This window comes from Rhinolophus ferrumequinum, chromosome 16 (genome assembly GCF_004115265.2).
Source record: "Rhinolophus ferrumequinum isolate MPI-CBG mRhiFer1 chromosome 16, mRhiFer1_v1.p, whole genome shotgun sequence".
NCBI lineage: Eukaryota > Metazoa > Chordata > Mammalia > Chiroptera > Rhinolophidae > Rhinolophus > Rhinolophus ferrumequinum.
Genome location: NC_046299.1, coordinates 48528044 through 48552569, shown reverse-complemented (window position 1 = coordinate 48552569; position 24526 = coordinate 48528044). Strand labels below are relative to the sequence as shown.

The 24526-nt window shown below is 43.2% G+C and overlaps 2 protein-coding genes across 2 annotated transcripts in view; one reads left to right on the top strand and one right to left on the bottom strand.

Annotated features, from left to right (window-relative positions):
* Window positions 1-1354: 1354 nt before the first annotated feature.
* EIF4EBP2 (eukaryotic translation initiation factor 4E binding protein 2) lies at window positions 1355-22901 on the bottom strand. Its single transcript, XM_033131226.1, has 3 exons — window positions 22462-22901; window positions 6789-6974; window positions 1355-5816 (listed from the first exon to the last, which is right to left on the bottom strand). The coding sequence occupies exons 1-3, from the start codon at window positions 22604-22606 to the stop codon at window positions 5785-5787; spliced, it is 363 nt and encodes a 120-aa protein (XP_032987117.1). The 5' UTR covers window positions 22607-22901; the 3' UTR covers window positions 1355-5784.
* LRRC20 (leucine rich repeat containing 20) overlaps window positions 21872-24526 on the top strand; it is an 88703-nt gene continuing 86048 nt past the window's right edge. Inside the window, exon 1 of the mRNA XM_033131223.1 lies at window positions 21872-22056. The gene's annotated coding sequence lies outside the window, so the exon portion shown is untranslated. The remainder of the gene's footprint in view (window positions 22057-24526) is intronic.

Here is a 24526-nt window from a genome sequence, read left to right as displayed (position 1 = left end):
TCCACGCTCCTGGTTTCAAGTAAAAATTACCCTTGGCCTGGGATGGCGTTTTTGTTTTGTTTTTTAAGACAAAGAGGGAGGGATTACAGTGGGGCAGGAACGGATACTGTGCTCTATTCATGGAATTCTCTAAGCTTGAAGTGTCCAGGAATTCTGGTCTTAAGCACCAGCAAGAGCTCCCTTTGCAAATGTCAGTGGAGCTGAATGACGACCAAGCATTGCAGCATCTCGCTGGCCTCCGACTCCTAGAAAGGTGGCAGAGTGAGAGCTTAAATACGCCCGGAAATGTGTCGCATCTAGGTAGTATTTCCCACTGGGCATCCATACAGTATGGTCTGCCAGGGCTGTAGGCAGAGGTTAACCAAAGAAAAACCACAGACACCTGAACAGGGAATTGAAACACTTCACCTACATCTAAGCTTTGCCAAAAGGCATGGTATCAACTTTTAGGACCAGCCCAGAGAAAGGAACTTAAATTCCAGAGGGTGGAAAAGGTGACATGAATGACTGAAAAAGCAAGTATGTATACATCATCCTTAGAGTCTTCGGTAAAAAATTTCTGAGCTAGCTAGCCTCAAGGAAACGCCAACACTAAACTGGAAAATAATTACTAAACAGAAAATGCCCCTGTGGTATAAGCATTTTAAAAAACTGTGCTTCATTTGCTTCAAAATCTGCTTTCATCTCTTATTAAAAGCTGAGAGGTAAAGAACTTGGGAGGGAGGGCTGTGTGGTAATTCCACCCCCTTCAAAGTCCAGACAGAAACTGTTCTCAACGAAACAATGCTTCTTTAAAACAAATACTACTCCCTCCCAGATGTCATGGGTGGGTAAGTGATTGGGTTTCGCAGATTAATAAACAGCTGCCCCTATGCACGTAGTCCAGAAATATGCCAAGGGAAGTTCTGACCCAGATAAAGGTATTGGGCCTCCTCCCTATAGGGGAACGCGAAGGGCTGAGACCTGGGCCCAGCGGCCAAGGTGCTTGACGCCTCACTGAGGGTCCAAGATAGGGAGCCTGGGAAAAGACTGCGTTTCTGGGATATTGTTGCCAACACGACAAGCCCCTTCCACCAGTGGCCTTGATTCAAAGCAGGCACTCAGCATGTACTGGCTGACCGGTGGACTCGGGGATGGACTCGGGCGGTGAGGCCCATACATCTAGCAAGCTGCATTCTAGTGGAAACGTTCGAACTGGGAAGGTGAGGTCTGAGACTCTCAGAGCTGGTAATCCAAACAGCAAAAATAAAACACCATCGATGTTGACTCCACCTTAAAATCAGAAGGAAAAGCAAAATTCATTTGAAGATGCTTTAAAGATGAGTTCCCTGCTGCTGGAAGAAGTAGCTTTTTATTAGCACCACCTCAGCAAGCAGTACTTTTTATTCTTGTCGACTCTAAAGCAAGGAGGGCTGTAGATAAGAAAATGTTGGGAAGAGGCAGAGTGTAAATCCAAACGAGAATCTGCATCTTTGAGATGTCTGAAATCTCTCAAAACTGGGTTGGGCGTGGCGGCCACAAGCACACAGCACATTCACTGCGAATGTGTTGAACTGACAGCCTCACCTCCCTCTCCCTCAAGGGTGAAGACAGGACTTGTTCTCCTGAGAACCCGTTTCCATCAGGAAGCCCAGGGACGAGGTGGGCCTGCAGTGAACCTGCACACTAGGCTTAAACGAACAATCAAGCACAAATACTTCTACTTCCCAGATGTTCCCTACTTCGACAATAGCTTCTTGGGTGAGATCAGACCCGCATCTGTTTCAGCTGATGTGGCTGGAGAACAGCTGCCGAGCATGCACTCTGGCTTCCAGATGCTGTCATCTAGTCCACCCTTCATTTGACCTGTTGGCTTTTCTTCAGCTCAGAAACCCAGCAGCTAATTCTCGTTTGCTCCCTTTGCTGGAAAACCCTGAAGTCAGCTTTAGTGGCTCAGCTAGGATCCAATTCCCTTTGTCAATTCCTGGCTAGGGGAGACAGCAAGTAGGTGGTATTGAATCTGAGAGACACCAAGCCTACGACTTGCCAAGCAGCCTCCTTGGTAGTCAGGCAAATGGATAGGAATTATGTTCTCCTGGGAACGGCCATTCCTCATCACTCCTCTCAAAACCAGCAGGTAGCTAGAGAACGCATATTCTGAAGAATTGTTTTCAGTAGCAACAAATCTCATACCCTATCATTTAAACTTACCCTCTCTCTCCTCGCCCCCAGAGGCCTGAGGGGTGAGGTGGTTTTAAGCTATATCTAGAAATTTTTTGATACTGCTCCATTCAGTAGGTGGGGTATAATTCTCCCCTTGCGTGTAGGCTGGGCTTAGTGGCTTGCTTCTCCAAAACAGAAGGAAGAAGTGATCGTGTGTGCTTTCAAAGGCTGTCATAAAAGGCACGGTAGCTTCCTCCCCCACTTGACCCCCACCACTCAGGAGGAAGCCAGCTGCCAGTGTGCAGAGACACATGCTGCCCTAGAGACCCCCATGGGGAGAAACTGAGGCATCCTGCCAACAGCCACAAAGAGAGCGCTTAGAAGTGGATTCTCCAGCCCCAGATAACTGCAGACTCTGCCGACATCTTGACTGTAACTTCCTGAGACCCTGTGCCAGAACCCTGATGCTAAGACGCTTCCAAATTCCTAACTCACAGAAACTACCAGATGATGTTTGCTCTTTTAAGATTGGGGGTAGTTTGTCACACAGCAATAGATAATACAGGTGGAAAGACAAAACTCTTGGCTTGGAAGCCCAGCACCTACTCTGAGATCTTGATATCTATTTAAACAGGATATGAGGAAGTGGTAAACTCAATGAACCACACTGTAAAGAAGGCAAAACCAGGACAATGCATGTCTCCTGCTGGAATTTGGAGGGAGAGGCCATTTCCCATTAAGACAGACTGTCCCCAGAAGTACAGAAACATGGTTTCCTTATGGACCGTCTCATTCATATGGTACCTGAAAAGGTCCTCCCCAAGAAAAGGCCAGGACAGATAATTCATTTAGGTCTTCATCTGTGAGTTGCCTTCTAAACATCCAGAAATAAACCACCTACTGGATTATGGCTTGCGCTGAAAATGATTCTAATAAGCATGGCACAAAGGGTGTCATCTGTTGGAATTTATCTGTTGCCTTGTGAAATTCTCTTCAAAATGCCGATTTATGAAGGCAAGGTATCTCTTGTAGCAGTGGCCTCCAAGGAAGAACTGCACTAAGCAATAAGGAGGTTCTTGCAGAGAAGGCTAAGGGTTGGGGCAACTGCTCTATCCATCATATAGCTGACATTCCCAAGGAATACTCGAAACACGGCTTCTGATTAGGGGGCCACATCCAGATTCCCCGAGATGGCAAAAAAAAGGGAAAAATGGCACCTTGATACTACTCCTGTTGGCATGTTTTAAATCCATTCCCCACTGTTGGGTGAGGAACCTGAGTTTTCATGTGCAACAATAAAGATAAAGAAGGGGGCGCTCTTCTGCTCACGGACAGACCCACTGGTTGTAGTTGGAGTCAGATTCCACAGGATGCTAAGGCCAGGGTATGAAGAAGGAAAAGCTTCATTCCCAAAGAATCTTCCAGGGGACAAAAAGGTCCTGAGCAAGCTTCTTTTACAGTGCAACTTGAGTTTTTCCAAGAGAATGTAAACCAAAATTTGGAGTTTAATTAAAATCAGAACAGGGATACATCAAACAAATAAAACATACTTTTCTGATCATCAATTTTTGAGGCTGAAAGCATCTCCAAAACTTTGGAGGTCCAGCTTATTCCTGAGAGACATCAACCATCACAAAAGATTTCACTCTTTGAACTCTTCACATTTTGTAGCAGAAAACAGAACAAAGTCCCTCAGATATCCTTTCTCTCGTCTGTCTAAAATGTATTCACGAACAGGGTCTTCTCATAGTTCCACAAAAAAAAAACAAAACCAAACAGCTTTCTTTCTTAGCCAGTTGGCCTGTTACTCTCACCCTGGGACGTGATGTCTCAATAAGAGGGTTCAGGGCACCAAATCCAACCAGAAATTCCTAGGACACCGTGGCTACGTTACTTGTCTTTCTATGAAGGGGCAGAGGAATTAGCCTTTCTAGGAGGGGAGTCACTCTTCCGGGGTTACTGTGCCAGTCCATCGTCAGCTGGGGAGGAGAAATGACAGAGCAAAGGGGAAGGGAAAAAAAGGCTTTCATGAACAACCCACGGCAAGGCAGAATGGTCCAGTTTTACAAACCACCCACTACAAACGCCAAACATGCACACCCAAAACTAGAGGGAGAAGGAAAGAGCTCATAAGGGACCACGGGAGACAGAGGATGGTGACATGGAACAGGAGGCTCGCCTATGGACATTTCTCTCACCTTCCTAACACTGGAAGATGTGTGATTAAAAAGTTGCTGTTCAAAATTGTACTGAAAACATATCTAAAAATAGGTCTGTAGTCATCTTAAAAATAAAAGGTCACTCCTCAGATAAGAGGAGTGACAGATATTATCAGATACCAACACTTGAGGTATCCTTGACATATATTTGAAAAATGGCCTGGCAGAGATAAAGGAAGGAGAGCGAGAGGGAGGAAACGAGGGAGGGAGGGAAGGAGGGAAAGAAAGGGAAAATTCAGAGTACAATGGGAAAGGCAAGAAAATGAGAAGGAACACATTTTTAAGCCCATGCTTATCTAGGTCAGCAGCCGAACAAAACAGGCCCACAAAGGAAAAAAGTTAGTGCTTTTCTAAGAGCATTCTGAAAGTCAACCTTAAACTCAAAATATAAAAAAACTGCAATCTGAGACAACAAATATCACAATGCTCATTGGGCTGAAAAACAATGACCATTGAGACTGGGTACTCAAATGGCTCAGTGCTCTCCCGAGGTCCTTCTTAGGTATCGTCTGCAGGATACGATGACCAGGCCTCATGCCAAGCGCCTCTATCACCTGGTATGGACCTGCTCTGGGAGCAGTGAAATCACCCGGATGCTCAGAGGACTAGAGGACTGCAAGCGACACGATGCAAGCAAGGAGGAATGGAAGAAAAGGAGGAAAGAACAGCTGGTTACCGATGAGTCCCTTCTCAGGCAGAGTTTACAAATTTTTGCACAAATGTGCTAAGTAAAGGAATGGGAAGATGTATTATAATACCAAAGACAGAAGACATCCTCCCAGAGAATGGAGGGCAAGAGGACCTCAAAACAGTGTCACTGGGTAGTGCTACCAGAGTTGTAAAAACTGTGCTGTCCCCAGGGACAAACACCTCAAGGTAAAAGGGAAAGGAGCTCTCTTCTTGTTTATGTTCTTCTGACGGTTTTGAAGCCCCTGAACCCCGACTCCTGCAGCACTGAACCATGAGCGGGAGACAGGGAAGAGAGACCCAGGCTAAGAACATGAACAACGCCAAACCCATCAAACTGCTACTTCCCCAGACTTTCCAGCCAGGCAATTTTTGGTAGGTTGACATTTGATTTGGGATTAAAAAACAAAAACATGTTTTTTTTGGAGGGTTGTTTCTCAATAGCAAAAGGACTACGAAGCCAGAATTCAACTGTTTACCTTTGTGGGCTGCTTAGTTCTACAAAAATAGGCCATGGGCCTTCAATCTAATGTGTCTAACTGGGGGGGAGAAGGGGAACAGGGAGAGGCAATGGTCAGACGTAGCTCAGCTTCGCATCATTTGGCACCCGGAGGAAGCGGCGGAGGTGGGGAGTGGGTGTGACTGCTGGTCCTGCCTCTTCTGCGTGTCCGCGGCCGAGCCTCCTGGCCGCATCCGGCGCACACAGCGGGCAGTGCGGTGCTGATGCCGGCGGCAGTCAGATGTCCATCTCAAACTGAGCATCATCCCCTAGGGGGAATGACAGAGGCAAAAAGTTGAACACAGATCAGAAAAGCAAAACAGCTTTAACTGTCATTCCTTCTATACAACGGTCAGAAAACAATTCAAACTGTCCCGTTCTCTGCTGCCTTAAAATTATTATTCTGCTTTGCCATGGCTGGTCTTTTTTATCTGGGGGGGTGGGGGGGGGGAAAGGAATGGCAGTCAAACCACCCATGGGGAAGAGCATTTGGGAAAAGGATGTAAGTGAGAACTTCCCCGGTGTCCCTTTGTGCACAGGCTGACCAAACAGGAGCTCCTGAGCGCTCCCTGCCATCGAGCACATCAGCACACTCTTCTGGAGGCTTTGTACTCTGGCCCTGCTCTGAACGACACTTTGTCCACTAAAAACTCATTTGGAATCCGGGCAGGCCGAATGCTGCCTCAGGTACAGGGGTCATAGAGTGCAACCTGAGGTGTACCTCAGGAGCTGGCCATTTCCACCTCCCTCCTCTGCTTCCAGGGACAGAAGAGTCATTATGTAGCGTGTGTGTGTGTGTACGGGGTGTTCATTAAAATAATAAAGGCAGTCGTAGAAAATGGGGGGGAAACCCATATTGCTTTTCCCCAACACCATAAAAAGGATGGAAATCAGGACTATTAAAATTGTGTGTGTGTGTGTGTGTGTGTGTGTGTGTGTCCCCTAGTCCAATAAAGCCCAGGTTCAAGGAATCACCTTTGGGATTTACCTACCATTCCCTGATTTTGGATTTCTGCCCTGTACCCACTAGATTAGATATGGGCATGATTTAGAACTTAGGATTCCAGAACATTTCAATAAACCCTGGAGAGAGGGTGGAGGGAGGTGGGACCCTTAGAGACATATAATTAACTGACTGGCAGTTATAAGCGAAGCCATCAACATTTCGCAACCTACCGCAGCAGGCTGACATCCCAATTCCCAGGGCCACCCTCTTGGTCCCCAATACAGCATTTTCTTACCAACTGCATGCTTCCTGTCGTGATTGTTCAAGTTGTTCAAATTGTTTACTTCTACTTTGGAGTCTTCGATTAAGGTGCCAGGGCTGGTGACTCCTGGGATATTGGGCAGATGGCAGGGCGGGGTCTGAGCCATGGGAGAATTGCGACGATCCAACAGAAACTTTCGATCATAAATGATTCGGGTTCCTGGAAAACACGGTTGGAAAGAGTTTAAAACAAATTAAGGGGATATCAACACATACTACTCTCTAGGAATTTATTTTAAATCCCATCTAATCCCTTAAGGATTTTACAATGAAAGCCGAAAGGGTGAGCTCTGCCCTCCCTGCCTAGGACCAGGCTCCTCTACATCCAAGCCTTTTCCTTTTCTTCTGCTGGGGAGATTCCTGCTCATCCTTCAGGCCTCAGCTCCAGTATCGCTTCTTTTATGAAGCCTTAAAAAAAAAAAAAATAAATAAAATAAAAAAAAAAAAATTTTTTTCCATCTTACTCAATACATATTATTACATGACTCCTGTTTAGTTATTTGCCTCTCTCTAAGACGCTCGAGTTCCTTATGCCAGGGCCATGGCTTATTTATATCTGATCCAGGTTCTAATCATTAAGGGCCTCTAAAGTTTTAAATGAAGTTATAAACAATATGTGAAAAAAAGCCATTAGATAGATAGCCACCTTTAGGTGAAAGGCTTTCCAAAGAGTCACTGAGACCAACATTCTTTTCAGACTGAGCTGTGGCAGAAGCCCATCTCTATTTTATAAAACAATCTGCTTATCAGTAAGTGCTACCAGAGTATTTTACAAGAGTTCTGAAGAGTGCACTTTACCTGATAAACAGTTAAGAAAACCTGCTGCTATCCGTTTCTTCTGTCATGGTCTTCCCAAGAAGACTAATGGTTACTCATAAAACACAAACTAAGTGACAATTTACATGCCTGATGTCGGCCTAATGCAGTGGGTGCTTGGAGCTCTACTGCTGATTCTGAAACTAAAGTAGGCTCAGGACAAAGAATGTGGTTGCCATGTAGGGATGTCTGCTGAATGGGTGAGGTGGAAAGGAGAGTGGTTATGTGCAGGCAGCTTGCTCATACCAGGATTAAATCCAGGGAAGAAAAACCTGCTTTAAGGGTTTAGGCATCCAAGTCAAAGGTAATATTCTATGAAAGTCAAGTTGTGTACAAAGTTACTCAGTTTAAAGAGGCAGAATGTAAATACTACTGTACCTGCTGGTCAATGCTTTTAGATTTCCAAGTGAAAAGAAATGAAACTGTCATATTATAATAAGGAGAGTATGGTTGAGGTAGATTTCCTCAAACAACATGTGATAGCTAGCTATATCCCAGGAAACACAAGAACAAATACAATAGTTAACTAATCTATTTGAAATGTGAGGAAGCAACTGGAAAAAAGCAAGGCATTTACTGCAAGAGGAATAGAAATTTTGGAGTCCTCCCCAGAAAGGAAGGAATTGAACATAAATAGTTGGGTAATGAGTTACAAACTCAATAGTTTTCTTGGGATTAATCTCTGCAGTGGCACCGTGACACTTGAATGCCACTGCTAGTAAACAATTTACTTTTGACTAAATGGAAAATAGTCAGACTAGTGCCTTTCTAGGTGAGAAAATGGCTAAGAGACTCTATCCTCTACCCCCCACCATCCTTGCTTTAACAATCAGAATTAAGTACTAAATATATTGTTCTCAATAATACTACAAAATCAGTCACAGGAAAGAATGACTAAGTGTCTCAGAATGGAAGAATGTTCTCAGATGGGAATCTATAAACACATTAAAGCATTTCAAAACAAAGCCTTTAAGGCTTTCAAAGCAATTACAAAAGATTTTTTTTTTATTGTCTAGTTCTGTTACAACTATACTGCACACACTATCATATTTATAGTTTACAAGAAGTAAAAAATATCTGGCTCTCAGCCTCTCCATAATAAACTACTAAGGAAAATACTGTGCTATATTTGGAACCTACTAAGACAGTATTTTTGCAGATGATCAGAATCATCTGGGATACTTGTTTAAAAAGTTCCAACTGAATTTGAATCCTTGAGATTAGAACCTGGAAATTTGTATTTTTCAAGTCCCCCAGACTATTCTTGTGTTCGTTAAAGTTAAGAAAGAACCCAACTTCATCCTTCTTCGGAAACCCCAGTAACAGTAATTTGAGAATAGATGAAATATCAAAGAATTAGTAAGAGAATGAAGGGGCTACAGAGGTCACTTTGATGGATGCTGAGACCCAGAAAAGTGACTTAATCAAGGTCCCAGAACACAGAGGCACATGGGAACTGGCCCTGTGGTTTCCTGACTCCCAGCCCAGTTCTCTTTCTGTTCCACCTCATTGTCACTACAATCTCCACGAGTGGGAGCGAGTTGTCCAAAGAAAGAGAGGAAGGGTATATTACTTACATATAAATAACAGGGTGAACAGCAGATGGTATGGCTAGCTGTTTATATAAGGGAGACCACCAAACATTTTCCCTAAAGGACCGCTTTTCAAGATGGGGTGGGGAGGAAAGGTGGAGGGGGTTTTTGATTTTTAGTCTTCTAGTTTGGCAAGGCCTGCATACTTATGTATTTTATAAAAGACTTAATCTTTATATTAGGTTGGTGCAAAATTGCGGTTTAAAAGGTAAAAAAATAGCTGCAAAAACCGCAATTACTTTTGCACCAACGTAATATTTCTTCTTACATGACAGAGAAATGTAGTTTTTTAAATTATATGAATATGTAGGTTATATAATCTAAGAAACTCATTTCAAAATAGTAAAAGAAGCATTACAACCTACTGGTAATAAAAGAGGTTGCTGGTAGATAAGATAATCTCTAAAGGACAGCATGGCAGAAACCAGGTTAATAGCTCTAATTATGGTGAATGGAGCTTCTTTCACCTATATGAGCCTAGACGAAACAGGCGAAGGCCAAAAACTTCACAAAGAAGTCTTTTAGCCCTCTTAGAGTGCGCTAGAATTAGCTTCCTACTTTTACTGTTAGAAATATTTAGGCTCCAAGGTCCACAGACCATTTGTGACGGGACCACGACCCTAATCTTAGCAGAACAGCTTCGCATGTCTCCCTCCAACCTATTTAGATCCCTTAGAAAAGTTGGAAATCATTCGTTCCTGGTTGGAAGAAGACACAAGTCTTCTATTTTGTTCCAGATATAATTTTAGGACAAGGAAACTAGAAATTTACCTTTACCCTCTTCGCTTTGTAAAATAAGAACTATAGCAACAACTCAAAAAGGCAACTGGAAATTATGTCATTTTGGATAGTAGAAAACTTAGTTCAACCTTCAGAAAGTGAACAATTTGAATTACTTTGGACGGAAGTTTTTCTAATACATATTTATATTTAAATTTTTTACTGCCTTGAACAGAAAACAATTCAATCCTTTCTTGATGACTCGGTTACTATTATGAAAATCATTTATTATATTAGGTGGGTGCAAAAGTAATTGTGGTTTAAAAGGTTAAAGATAACTGCAAAAACCGCAATTACTTTTACACCCACCTAATACCATGTTGTGACCTGGGAAGTCTCAGGGCCAATTCAGTTGACCCTCTTTCTTTTCCTCACACTGCACAGAGCTGCCCCTCCCCTCCAGTTTTGTCGTCTCCCTCCACAGTTAGGCCCAGGGGGGCCTTCTTGCCAAGTCTTAGTCACCGTGGGCTGCCTTAAACAAACACGACTGGGCGGCTTAAACAGAAACTTCTCTCACAGTCCTTGAGTAATCCAAGATCAAGATGCCAGCATGGGCTATTTCTGGTGAGAGCTCGCTCCTGGGCATGTAGACAGCTGCCTGCCGTGTCCTCACGTGGATAAAGGGGGAGCCAGCTCTCCAGCCTCTCTTACAGGGGCACGAATCCCATCATGAGGGCCCCACCTTCATGAGTTCATCTAAATCTAACTACAGTATTTTGTCGTGTATAATGTGCACTTTTTTGCCCAAATTTGTGAGGGAAAAAGAAGGATGCACATTATGCATGGGTAGTACTAATTCCATATCTATATAAATGTTTTTAATTCTTTTACTTATGCTTATGAGTTAAAAGTGCAAAAATAAATAAATGCTAAACTGCCTTTATAATACAAAAAATAAGTACCTAAATATACACAAATATAAATTTGAATCAAAAAATTAAAACAAAAGATTTGTTTCCCCCTGCAAGTTTGGGCCCCAAACATGGATGCACGTTATATACACAGAAGCACATTATACAAGGCAAAATATGGTACTTCCCAAAAGGCCCAGTCTCCAAATATTGTCACATTGGGGGTTAGGGCTTCAACACATGAACGGGGAGGGCACAATTCTGTCTATATACACCCTTCAAATTCATTCAAACTTCCTGCTTCGAATCTGTTGGGTTTGGAAATCAGTGATGTGCTTATTAGAATGCTACGTAAAATAAGAGCAAATAGGCTGAGAGGGGGCCTGGTGGCTTTCCGACGAACAAAGGGAAAGAGCTTTAGTGGATGGACTTCGCACATCTGTTGTTTCACCCCCCACTTTTGCTGTTCGCTGCTAAGTTTCAGAAGGATGAGGTTTCACTGTGAGATGTTCTTACTACCATTCAATGTGCAAATCAGAACAAGGTTATTCTCATTTCTGCAATACACCAAGCTTGGAAACTGGGGATGAGGAAACTGGGTGAGGAAAAGAAAAGATAAAAATAAGCTTTCTATTTCTAAATTATATATTAGCAATAACATATGCATTAAAGAATTATCATTGAAACAATTAGGAAATAAGAAGTAGATTCTACCTAAATGTTATAGATGTGTAAATGTATAAGAGAAACTTTGAAGAACTTCTGTGACTTTGCAGGTGATAAAATACAGTTTTTACAGTTTTATTGAGATATAATTCACATATAATTCATTCAGTGAAGTGTGTAATAGTTTTTAGAAATGCCGAGAGACAGTTCATGTAAATGAAATCATATATGGTCTTTTATGACAGCCTCTTTCACTTGCGTAATATTTTCAAGGCTCATCCATGTTTAGCATTTATCAGTACTTCACTTCTTTTTTATTAAATAATATTGCACTGTATGCATATATCACATTTTATCAATCAGTAGATAGACAAGACATCTGGGTTGTTTCCATTTTGAATAACGCTGCTATAAACATTCATGTGCAAGTTTTTGTGTCTATGTTTTAATTTCTCTTTGGTATATATACCTAAGAGCAGAACTGATGGATCACATGGTAACTCTGTTTAACCGCTGAGGAACTACCAGACTGTTTTCCAAAGTGGTTGGACCATTTTACCTTCCTGTCAGCAGTGTGTGAGGGTTCCAATTCATATCCATTATAATAGCTAACACTTGTTATCTTTTTTATTCTTAGTGGGTGTGAAGTGCTGTCTCCTGGTGGTTTAATTTTAATTTGCATTTCCCTGAGGGCTAGTGGTGTTGGGCAGCATTTCGAACACCTACTGGCCATTACAACATATATCTTCTTTGGAGAAATGTCTATTTAGAGCCTTTGCCCATTTTTTAATGGGTTGTCTTTTTACCACAGCGTTGTAAAAGTTCTTTATATGTTCTGTCTACAAGTCCCTTATTCATATGTGATTGCAAGTATTTTCTCCTATTTTTTGGATTGCCTTTTCACTTCTGTGACAGTCTTCTTTGAAGCACAAAAGTTAATTTTGATTAAGTCCAATTTATGTTTTTTTCTTTTGTTGCTTGTGATTTTGGTGTCACAATCTGAGAAATTATTGCCTGACCATAGTCATTAAAAATTTGTTCCTATGTTTTCTTCTAAGAGTTCTATAGTTTTAGCTGTTACATTTAGGTCTTTGAACCATAGGGTCCAACTTAGGGTCATAATACCAGCATGGGCCAGGTCGCTGTGTCCTACACAACAGGACTGAGAAACAATGGCTTGAACCGGAGTGGGGGGAGGGGACAGGCAGAAGAAGGGGGGCAAAAATAAATAAAAGTTACAGAAATTAGTAAATTGAGAGAGGAGAGGAAGTGAGCGATAGAAAGTAGTGAAAGTGTCCTAGATTTCTCATCTTTCATAACAGAGTCAATAGTATCATCTATTGTTAAGAAATCAAGAAATGGTAGTATACACATAGCACAGCAATAGTGGCAATCACTAAAAGCACTATCAACAGAAGTTATTAAAAGCAGTTGTCTCGGGCATTTGACTTTGCATTTTATGTGCTTCTGTTCAATTTTTTTTTTTGGTTTAAAAATATGCATGTATTATTTTAGTCTTCACGCTTGGATTTCAGAACAAATAGGAACTTCAAGATCTAGGGTTACCATTAGACATTTATATATTTTCTTCCTGGTGACCAGACAGTAGGATAAATCTAATTTCTTGACCTAGCACTTTCTTGATGCCCACATGACTAGCAAATATGAGAGTAAAAGCAAGTCCCTTTGATGGAAAGTAGAGAGGAGGAAAAAAAGCTTCAACCTTTTCATCTAAAAACTAGTGATTTTCAAATGGCAGGGAACAAGGCCAATGAATGAGGCCCAAAAGTATGCTTGCCAAGATAGTACAGAAACAAGGTCATTCTAGCCTAAGGGCCTCTTTCAAGGACAAGTAGCTTAGTTTAAATGACAATTAATCCATGCATTAAGCTATATACACTTAAGAAATTGTATAACTTGAAATAAAACCACCTAGAGAAAGTCCACTGGAACATGGTTAACTGACAGGGTAGTAGTTACTCCATTTTCACAGGATCCCCGCCATAAAATTGTATTTAACTAAGGCTGCTTCCAGAATTAGAATTAAGCACCCACGCATGCAAATAGACAACTCAGAACAGAAGCATTAAGTATCGTGCCCAAATTGCACAGCGAATAAGATGGCGACAAAACCCTTCAAGAAGGCTGAGATGGACCTACACCCTCACACCCGTGTCACAGGAAGGGAGCGTGTAGAACCAAGCAGGGCTTCTCAGGGGATTTTCTCCATGCAGAAGAAAATCGTTCTCAGAAAACCCTTAGCTAACCTCCCCCTGCATCTCATGTGGCCAGAACTGGGTCAGATGCCCATCAGGATGGGCGCTGGAGAAGACGCAGAGCAGTCACAGTGCATATCCTGGCAGCTTGGCACACGGCCACTTACAGCCATGAGGGAGACGGGGTAGCTAGCACAGGGAGGGAATGGCTACTGGGCGGGAAACCAACAGTGTTGGCCACATCTGTGTTTAATATTTACCTAAATGTAATGACTATTAATTTAACCAAATGGGTTAAAAAATCAAATTAGGAGGTTGGGAAGTAGAAATTATATGTATGAAGAAGGGTGTATATAGCAACTGAGTCACCTTCCATAGTTGGAAACAAATGATTACTATTGGTTTAAAATTGAGAAATAGCATTAAATCATGCTATTGAGAAACCCTGCACTAAATCCTACGAGAAACAGCTAAGAGTTTAAAGCGGTCTCTATGGGGAGTGGAGATGGAGCCGAGGGGCGTGGGGAAAGAGAGTGCTGCTGTTTCTTACTAGCTTAGTAACACTGTCACTTGCAAACCTTACTTTCACAGGTATGAAAAATACATGTCAAAGAAAAACACAAGGGTGACTGCATGAATCTTGAAGATAAGATGCTAAGCCCACCAAGTCAGTCAAAGGACAAATACTGAATATCCCACTTACATGAGGGACCGAGAGTAGCCAAATTAATAGACACAGTAGAATGGTGGTCGCCAGGGCCTGGGAGAGGGTGGATAATAGGAAGTTAATTGTTAATGGGTATGAAGCTTCAGTTTGGGAAGATGGAAAAAGTCCTGGAGATGGAGGGTGGCTGCAAAACAATGTGAATATATTTAATGTCGTGGAACTGGACACTTAAAAATGGTTAAAATGGCAAATTTTGTTACGTGTATTTTACCACAATAAAAAATATACTTGTTTTCAGACTTCTAGCCTCCAGAAATGTAGAGAATAAATTTCCATTGTTTAAAGCCCTCCCACCCCCAATTTAAAAAAAAAAGATCGAGTGTAAAAGAAAACCCCAAAATAAAACTCATTATAAGGAATTGAAAAAAAAGATGACTGCAAAGCATCTGTAAATATATATATTTATGCATAACAGACTGACACAGCTAAGGCAGCAGAGAGCATAAGGAAGGTATCCTTCAAACCCAGAAACTGAATTTAAAAACACACAAAGCACTTGGCAAGTAACCTCAGTGTTCCATTAGGGATTCCGGACAATTCTCCATCGATTCCTCACATGAGGGCCACCAAGAGATCAGAAATAGATTCAAGATGAACAAGCAGCAAAGAGCTTCTAAAGCACTCAGAAAAGAAGTTCGCCTCTTTCCTTCCCTCACCCCCAATAGGAAAAATAAGAAGTGAAAATACAGAAAGGACTTATAAAAACCCTCTAAATCAGTATATCCTCCAGGGAGGCTGTCGGTGGTTAAGCCATGTTCGGTGTGTGCAACCATCAAATCCCAAAAGTGCTAATCAAACCAAGAAAGGGATAATTTTCACATCCACAAAAGGCACACCTGGAGCCTCAGGACCTAAGAACTTAATCTGACTAAATTATTATAGCAAAAGAAAGATATCTGAGGTTTGTGTACAGCCAATCCTATTGTCCTTTGACTAACTCCAAGTCTCAGTAATTGGGATCAAAGATTTCTAAGACATTAAGGTCAAAGGCTAGCCCCCTGCCCAACCCCTGAGGACACTGCCATAAGGTGATAACTACGTTCCCATTCAGGAGGCCCAGTGTTAGGAGAGGACTTAGAGAGCATCCGCAAGTCGGAAGCCTGTCATTTCACAGATGAAGACACTAATATCCAGATCAGCGCTACTGGTCGGGGGAAAGCACTCAGATTTAAACCTGACTTTCATTCCAATTATTTGCTTTCCTCCCAAGTTCACTAAAAATAAAACAATGGGTATCTATCAACACCTTCCACTTTTACTTACAGTAAGGAACTTAAACTCTTTATCAACAAAGTTGGTTGATAAAGAGATCACTACTAGAGATCACTGGTCTAGGTCCCTTTTTTTATCTGTCGCCTATTCATAATAGTTCTAGGAACTTAACAGACCAGAAAGTAGTTTCATTTCAATGTAAAAGCAGCCCAACTCTTAACATAATGGTCTCTGGTGAAGAGATGAGCTCCTCTCTCTGAGGCCCAATTGATTAATTATGACATCTTAAAATGAAGACTTACAAGCCTCTCACACTTTCTGGTAAGTACCTCTTAGACGTAGAGAGCAATGGTCTATCTTTACCAGTAAATAGTTAGCACTTCTGCTATAAACAACAGGTCTATTCTAAAAAAGTTACCATTAAATGAGGTATAACCTTGACACTAAGACCAGACAAAGACAACACAAGAAAAATACAGACTCTCTCTCTAAAGTCTCTCTCATCAATATAGATGCAAAAATTCTCAACCAAAGATTAGCAAACCGAATTCAGCAACATATCACAAGGATTATACACAATGACCAAGTGGGATTTACCCTAGGCGTGCGAGGTTAATTCAACATCCAAAAATCAATTCATGTAATACCACCATATCAATAGAATGACAAACAAAAATCACATAATCATCTCAAGAGATTCAAAAAAAAAAAAAGAAAGAAAAGGCATTTGACAAAACCTAACACCTTCTCATGATAAAAACACTCAACAGACTAGGTATAGAAGAGAACTTCCTCAACCTGATAAAGGGCATCTGTGAAAAACCCACAGCTGACATCTTCCTCAATGATGAAAGACTGGATGTTTTTCCCCTAACACTGAGAACAAGTCAAGGGTGGTGTTCTCACTGGCTTGCCACCTCTGTTCAACACGATACTAAAGGTTCTAGCCAGGGAAATTAGGCAAGAAAAAGAAATAAAAGGCACCCAGATTGATAAGGAAGACGTAAAACTGTCTCTGCTCAGAGATGATGTGACCTTGTATACAGAAAATCCCAAGGAATCTACAAGAATTGAATTGTATTCTCTAGTTAACTTATCCTTGTTTGTTAATGTTTTTCCTTCCCAAACTACTCAGTAAAATGAACAGTTTCTGTTTGTCAGGGCACTTGTCCTAGAGATTTGAAAGAAAATTTATTTAGACGTAAACACTCACAGATTTCTGAACTTTTGGCTTGAGGCTGTGGCCCGAGAACAGGTAAAGGGGGCCTTTAAAGCTAGCCACATATCGGGTGGATAGCTGCGGGATGGTACGGAGCACACAGGTTTTAAAGAACTTTCATGAACCTAAGTTCCATGACGAACAAATTCGAAAATGGTAACCTAGGCCTTCCCTATTCGATAAGTTGAATGACTGCAAGTCTCAACTGACTTTTGTCCTATTATAAATGGAGGAGCAAAAATCTTTTAAACGTTAATTTGTTCATCTAAAGACTTGGGAGTCAAGACAATGTCTGCCACTCATCGACAAGCCATTCTGCTCAGGCTCTTTCTCTCCAGCGAGATGAACTAGCTTCCGCCACATTAACTTTCTATCTGTCTGACCGGCAAACCTTTACACATGCAAGTAATCAAGCCAACAGTGTCTGAAAACCATGCAAAACCCCTTATAAAATTGTCTCTATGACTCCAGTCCTCAAAAAGTCCTTGCTGAATAACCCTGGGAGTGCCAGTTTACAGATTCGTCCCTTTTCATCCTTCCTAGTTTATACACCAGGCCGCAGGACAGCGGAAGGGAGCTGTGCGCAGGTCTCTCCTGCACGTGCTGCTCTATTACCTTGGAAAAGTTCTGTCTGTCCTCGTGAGACTGCACCTGATTCAGGGCTGGCAGAGACGCTCCCTTCCACATAAAGCACTGCCAGATGCCTGGAGGGTGAGGACTGCCGCCTTTCCCAGACTCAGAAGTCAGTCTCTCATCAGCAAAAAAGTACCCAACAAAAAACTGAAGTACATCTTCTTTAATAAATACATCGGCAGCTGATGAGTCTGAGACTAAACCTGAATCTCCCATGGAATGACGGACAAATGTGAATTTATGTCACTCGAAGTAAATGCCAGATTCTCCCAACACAAGGCGAATGAACACCTTTCATTATGTTTTTCATGCACTTCTCGCATGCAACAATGAAGTCTTTTGGTTAATAACTGAAGCTAGAGAACCAAATAGTACATTTGTTGGATCAGAAGTTTTTGGCCTACAATAAACTCAGTCCAAGGTCATCAAACTAGAAATTTTATGACAGTCAGAAACTGGCCTTCTTTCCCGATATCTACACACAGAGCTCCATTCAGTTCTCCCAAGAAAGAAACCAGATCAAAACGCAGGGAAACCCCCCACCCAATACTCTTATTTTATTAATAACCCAAGCAGATTCTTTTCCCTACTTCCTGCATTCTCCTTTATTTCCAGACCCTTCCAATGGCCTTCAGGTAATTCTGCCCCAGTGAACCAATCACAGCAACTCTCCAGCTGGCAAGGAGAAAGAGCACACACATGAATAAGATTTCAGATCATCATAGTTAGTTCCCCTCTGGTGCTCTTGTTATGGCAACAGCATACTTTTCCACAGCTGATGAGGCTGGTATACAGGAAAAGAAAGGCTAAAAGAGGTCTCTATGTCTTTGCTCCTTCCCCAGAGCACAACTCTCCCAGAAGGAGACAGCAGAAAGAATCAAGTTAGCTAGCATTCATTCCAAAGGTAGAAACATCTCTTTAAATGTCTGCAAACTTCCTTTCCCAGTAAAATAAGCATCTTAAGATAGTGGAGGAAAAAACTGAAATAGGGATAGAACACCCAACCAGAGGTTACCCACTGCCATTATATACCAGAACAACACTAACAAGTTAGTTTCTCTGAGCCTCAGTTTCTCTCAGCTAACCGAAGTGTTATGAAAGTGAAGCCAATCATAGTAACTTTACCTTCTACTGAGACTAGAAGTAGCTTCTCAAAGGAAGAACCAAAACAAAATCCAAGGGCTTTTTTTTTTTTGCCTTGAATTTATTCAAATTTTCCTCTTCCCTGATAATGAGAAAAGCAATAAGAGAAATCCAAGAGATTACAGCAAGTGTTTTTACCCCCCCCCCTCATTTTGAGAAATCTTTTCAAGGATAGGCTGTATCCTCTGATCCCCAATAAATAACGGACTCAAGGGGGGGCGTGGGGAGGTCTTAAGTTCACTATGTTGTGACTGTCCCTGCGCAGTCTGATCATCTAGGGCATTTGGCACATCTACTGTTATTCCCGAATGTTCCGACATGTGTACGACACTCCAGAACTTTGAGACAGGAAATGCTAATCCCCTTCCTTCCCAGTAAATAGAGATTTCCAATACAAGCCTACCGACTCTCACTTGTTTGAATGGTTACAAGTCTGAAATATGTAAGTTAGCACTTGACTCTACACAAGCTTTTTGTTCTAGAATTAAAAATCTTATCCATCCCCAATACCCATCAAGACTTTAAGACCATTCAGAGGAAGGACTGCATTCCCTATTTTTGTCTGTGGTCTCATTTTGTGAGAAGTACTGCACTGGTCCCACAAAACTCACTCAAGATACCTAACCACATTAATTCAGGTACCTGGAGGAGACCAAATTAACAACCAACTATCTTACCCTGGTTCCCGGAAAATTACATGGGGGAGAGAAAGGAATGTAACGAGAGACATGAACAAACCAGGAGGGCAGAAAATTTCCAAAGGGGAAATAATAAATCAATAAGTGTGGAACTTCTAAACAGCAGTTAATTGCTATAAAATAGTGATTAAATCCAATCACAATAGTGCTATATCTTCCAAACACAGTATGTAAATAAGTATTCCTGTTAAAATTCAAAGATCACAACGTGCTCTACCGATACACGCTTAATATAATAGATGAGCTAAGACGACAAGTATTTAAATCTGAAACAACAACAAAAAATACTGTGTGTAGAAACTATCTGGAGACAGGTTTAGTGATATTTGAGAAAGCAGTGGTAAGTTTGTGTGTTGGGAGGAAGGGTAAATGAATCAATATTTCTGGCAATCTTTCCAAGCATTTTAGAAACTAACCCAGACTATGAGACAGGCTTCTACCCTTAAAGCAATACTTAAAGACTATGCCCTTATTTTAAAAGCATGACAGGGGCGGACCGGTGGCTCAGTTGGTTGGGGTGCGGGCTCTCAACCACAAGGTTGCCGGTTCGACTCCCGCAAGGGATAGTGGGCTGCGCCCCCTGCAATTAACAATGGCAACTGGACCTGCAGCTGAGCTGTGCTCTCCACAAGATTGAAAAGACAACAACTTGACTTGAAAAAGTCCCAGAAGTACACACTGTTCCCCAATAAAGCCCTGTTCCCCTTCCCCAATAAAAATCTTAAAAAATAAATAAATAAATAAATAAAAGCATGATAGCTTGGCTGCTTGAAATAGGCCAAAAAAGTGCCCTGCTGTGGCTCTTCCCTCAGGGGAATAATGATTAATCCTCAGGGGAATAATGATTAATATATAACTAAAAGTTTTAGTTATTTCCCCAAATAAATAATAGTTGAGTTCTGTTGTTACTATGATATATGTTCTGAATTGCTAGAAGCACCGGCATTTACTGACCCATCCCACAAAGAATTCTGGAAGTTATAAAGTCCTTTCCATCACCTCGGAAAACAATGTCCATTTCTTAAAAGCTGTCAGTTCAAGACAACTCTACGTAAAGCAGATTCTGGTCTACCAAAATCTTTCATGATTAAGCAGCTGGGTGTCTCAGCATGCTCAGGGGCTGGCCTTGAATAGATCAGGTCAGAAGGGAGGTTCCTCCAATGATATAAGCCACCTCACTAAAAAACTGCATTGTTCTGCAAAGTTAAACCTTCCTTAAAACCAGCTCTCCAGGCGTCTTATGAACTTCTCCTGCCGGGTCATTTTAAAGTCTTCCAAACCAACAACCTCTCCCCTAGAGTTGGCCTGGCTGGATTCCTCTGTAGAACTCTCTCCTAGATTTTTATCCCTTGTTGGCAAGGAGGTCTTCTTACTCTAAGGTCCCTTGTTATTGTGAAACCGATTCAAGGATCGCCCAGACCTAACTGCAAGGGATTGATTGTAGAACAACTGGTGAGTTCAGCCCACAGGAACGAAGCTAGTAATCTCGTAGGTTGCAGTGGCTGCCAGCCCTGTCCCAACCCTCTAGCAACAGGCCACCACATCCCCAAAAGAAGGCAACGTTCCAAAGTTAAAAATGAAGAACCATTCCCTTCAATATCGTCCCTCAAGATCGCTTTCCAGTCTCCTCCCTTTGGAGAACAGCCCAGTCAGGGAAACACAACCTTTGGACTCCCTTTTCCTGTGACCAATCCAAGAGCTTCACCTCTACCCCAGTGTTCTTCCTTGTAAACAGTCCCTGGCCCTTCTGTGAAAAGCGATGCCCAGGAAGCTCCTTCTGCACTGCCCCTTCCTTAGGATCAATCATCGCACTGACCAGGCTGCCCTCCTTGACAGCGGCCTCTTCAATCTACCATGCTTTCCGGAAAATAAGACCTAACCGGAAAATAAGCCCTAGCACGGTTTTTCAGGATGACATCCCCTGAACATAAGGCCTAATGTGACTTTTGGAGCAAACCTTAATGTAAAACCCGGTCTTGGCCGGCCTGGTGGCTCAGGCAGTTAGAGCTCCGTGCTCCTAACTCCTAAGGCTGCCGGTTCGATTCCCACATGGGCCAGGGGCCAGCGGGCTCTCAACCACAAGGTTGCCAGTTCGATTCCTGGACTCCCTCAAGGGATGGTGGGCTGCGCCCCCTGCAACTAGAAAACAGCAACTGGACCTGGAGCTGAGCTGTGCCCTCCACAACTAAGACTGAAAGGACAACAACTTGACTTGGAAAAAAGTCCTGGAAGTACACACTGTTCCCCAATAAAGTCCTGTTCCCCTTCCCCAATAAAAACTGAAAGAAAAAAAAAGACCCGATCTTATTTTTGGGGAAACACGGTATCTCCAAACACGTTGCTGCCAAAACCCTCCCCTTAAGGCTGCCAACGCTCCACCACTCCCCCTCCTTTCCCTCCGCTATTACTTGAGCATTACTTGTATCACTCTGTCCTCCACCCTGGGGACTCCCCCCACCCAGGGGCCTAGTCCAGCAAAGTAAACAATGCTGTCAAAGCAGGATAACGCCAGGCGAGGCTTCCAAACTCTACATTCCAGCCTCCTCCTCGTGTTCTAAAAGCAGCAGAACAAGTCATCGCAGGGTCCCAGGGGCGAAGTAGCCTCCACTTCCATTCTGAAAAGGCCTGGGAGACAGCGCCGAGGATCAAGCATGAATACGCACAGATGCCCAATACACAAGAAGCAGAGGTAATGCAGAGCGAGCTCAAGGACAAGTGTAGACGAATTTGCCCGGGAGGAGGCGAAGGGGAAGAAAACTAGGTCGAGTGCGTAAACCCGCCACAAACAGGGAACAGGGCTTTTTTTTCCCCCGCGACACGAGAGCCACGTTTTCAGAGTGGGCGCGCGCTGCATCGAGTGCGGGCAAGAGAGAAAGCGAAGTTCGGATTCCCGACAGCAGTCCCACGGGGGCTTTGGTGGAGCCGGGCGGGTTGGGGCGTGTGTGAGTGTGTATGCGGCGGGGGGGGAGTGGTGGTGGCCGAAGCTGCCGGCGTGGACACGCCCTGAGTTAAAGGGCCGCGTCGGGAGGCTGGGGGAACCTGGCGGAGGACGCAGGCGGCAGGCTCCGGGCCGGGGGCCGCGGCGGGCACTCACCTCCCGGCGTGGTGGAGAAGAGCGTCCCCCCCGGTGTGGTGCAGTAGTCATGAGGTAGCTGCGCGGCGTCGCTGATGGGTACGGTGCGGGTGGGGATGGCGCGGCTCTGGCTGGGCTGGTGGCCGCTGCCGGCGGACGAGGACATGGCTCTGGGCGCGGGCTCTCTGGCTTTGTCCAGCGGGCGGGCGAGCGGGCGGGCGGCGGCGGCGGGGCGACGGCAGCTGGGGGCTCGGGCAGCTCCGGCTCCTCTGGCGGTCGGAAGGGCGGACGGGGACGGGCGCGCGCCACTCGCTCCTCGCTCGCTTCCTCTCGCTCCCTCGTCCCGCTCCGCTCCCGCCGCCGCCCTCTCAGCCGCCGCCGCCGCCGCCGCCCGATCCTCCGGCCTCCGCCCGCAGCCTCAGCAGCAGCAGCAGCGGCAGCAGCGGCGACGACGACGACCGGAAGCGGGCGAAGGCGGGAGCCAGAGGGAGTTCGGAAGCTGGTCGACCGGAAGTGACGTAACGTGGGCGGGACCGAGGCGGCGAGGGGTGGGGCCGCGGACGGGGAGGGGTTTCACTCCCGCGCGCCGGATGCCGGTTGCAGGGCGAGGCGAGAAGTGTTGGTGAGCGAAGGTAGACAAGGAAAAACTTTGGTGTTTTTATTTGTAAGTGTCAGTCAACCCTACAACACTACACTACTGACTTCTGCTTCCCAGTCATCTAAAGAAAAGCGTAATTGCTCAATATTAAATTTAGGCAATGCATGCATGATGTATTAAAAAACAAATCAGAGCAGAAAGGTGTACAGTGCCACCGGCCCAGTTTCCCAATTCCTCTTTCCAGGGGGAACCACGGGTACCAGTTTATTGTGTATCTTTCTAGAGACAATCCCTACATGCACACATAATGCAATATGTAAACATCAAGAAAAGGAAGAGATTAATTGCTAGCTACTCGCGTCACAAAGATGAGGATTGAGTTAGAGATAAAAAAAAACAAAAACAACTGAAGCACAGTGGAAGGTTACGCCCATAAGGCACCTGAAAAATCTAGATCTGGAACCCTATTTTTTTTCTCTACGGGTTCTCAAACTTTTGGTCTCAAAGTGTACATTCTTAAAAATTGTTGAGCATCACAAAGAGCTTTTGTTTGTGTGGATTGTATCTATTGATAATTTACTGTATTACATGTCAACATGCTTTTATTTTTAAATTTATATTTTCCAAAAAAAAAATTAGTGAGGACAGTGGCGTCGTTTTACATTTTTGCAAACTTTTTTTTCTATTCATATGACCTTTTGTCTTCATCATTATCAACTACTATTTATTCGATGCTGAACTGCTGTGCAGTGAGCAAATAGTATAAATAAGAAGTCAGGAGTTTGGGAATCATTGCTTAACATTGTACACCAGGTATGTTACCATGCAAAAATACAGGAACAGAGTATTGGTGTTGCCATGACAGCCTTTGTGGATTTAAAGCAATATTTAATCACAAGTCCATCAGGAAACAGGTCAGCTGTCTACTTCCCTTTACACCATGCCCATAAGCCCTGTATTCGTGCAGAGTTAAGTGTGTGCTTAGAAGTTGTAAGGAGACAGTCTAGTAGTATATTTGGGAGAGAAAATAATGGTTAAGTACATGCCAAGCTTTAGCTCAGCCATTTGAGCAAGTGACTTATCCTCTCTGAGCCTCAGTTTCTGTTTCTATGAAGTGGAATGGTAGTATCTGCCTTCAGGTTGTTGTGAGGATTAAATAAGAAAATAAATGTAATGCACTTGGGCACAAAGCATAGTACACAACAAATGCTCCGTAAATACTAGCTCTAACAATATAACCAATTACACTAGAAAGAGTTTAAACCTGTTCTTATTTGACTTCTCGCTCCTAATCAAGGTCCAACAAGTTCAATTGTATCAGAAAAGAAAATGTTCCTGTCCACAGCTTTATTAAGCTTATATTCACCTGGATGTTGTAAAAAATGACTTATTCAAGAGATATCGGGATATTTGGCGTCTAGTTTGTGGGAGAGCTTTTTCTGCTTCCCCTCTCCCCTTGCCCCACATCAGCCCAACAGTCAGTCCCCA

Excerpts from the sequence above, each read along its gene's own strand:
- EIF4EBP2 (XM_033131226.1), bottom strand. The coding sequence starts at position 22,606 with ATGTCCTCGTCCGCCGGCAGCGGCCACCAGCCCAGCCAGAGCCGCGCC. Across the intron at positions 6,975-22,461 it reads CTTCTCCACCACGCCGGGAG|GAACCCGAATCATTTATGAT; the intron begins GTGAGTGCCCGC and ends CGTGTTTTCCAG. Across the intron at positions 5,817-6,788 it reads CGACAGGAAGCATGCAGTTG|GGGATGATGCTCAGTTTGAG; the intron begins GTAAGAAAATGC and ends CATTCCCCCTAG.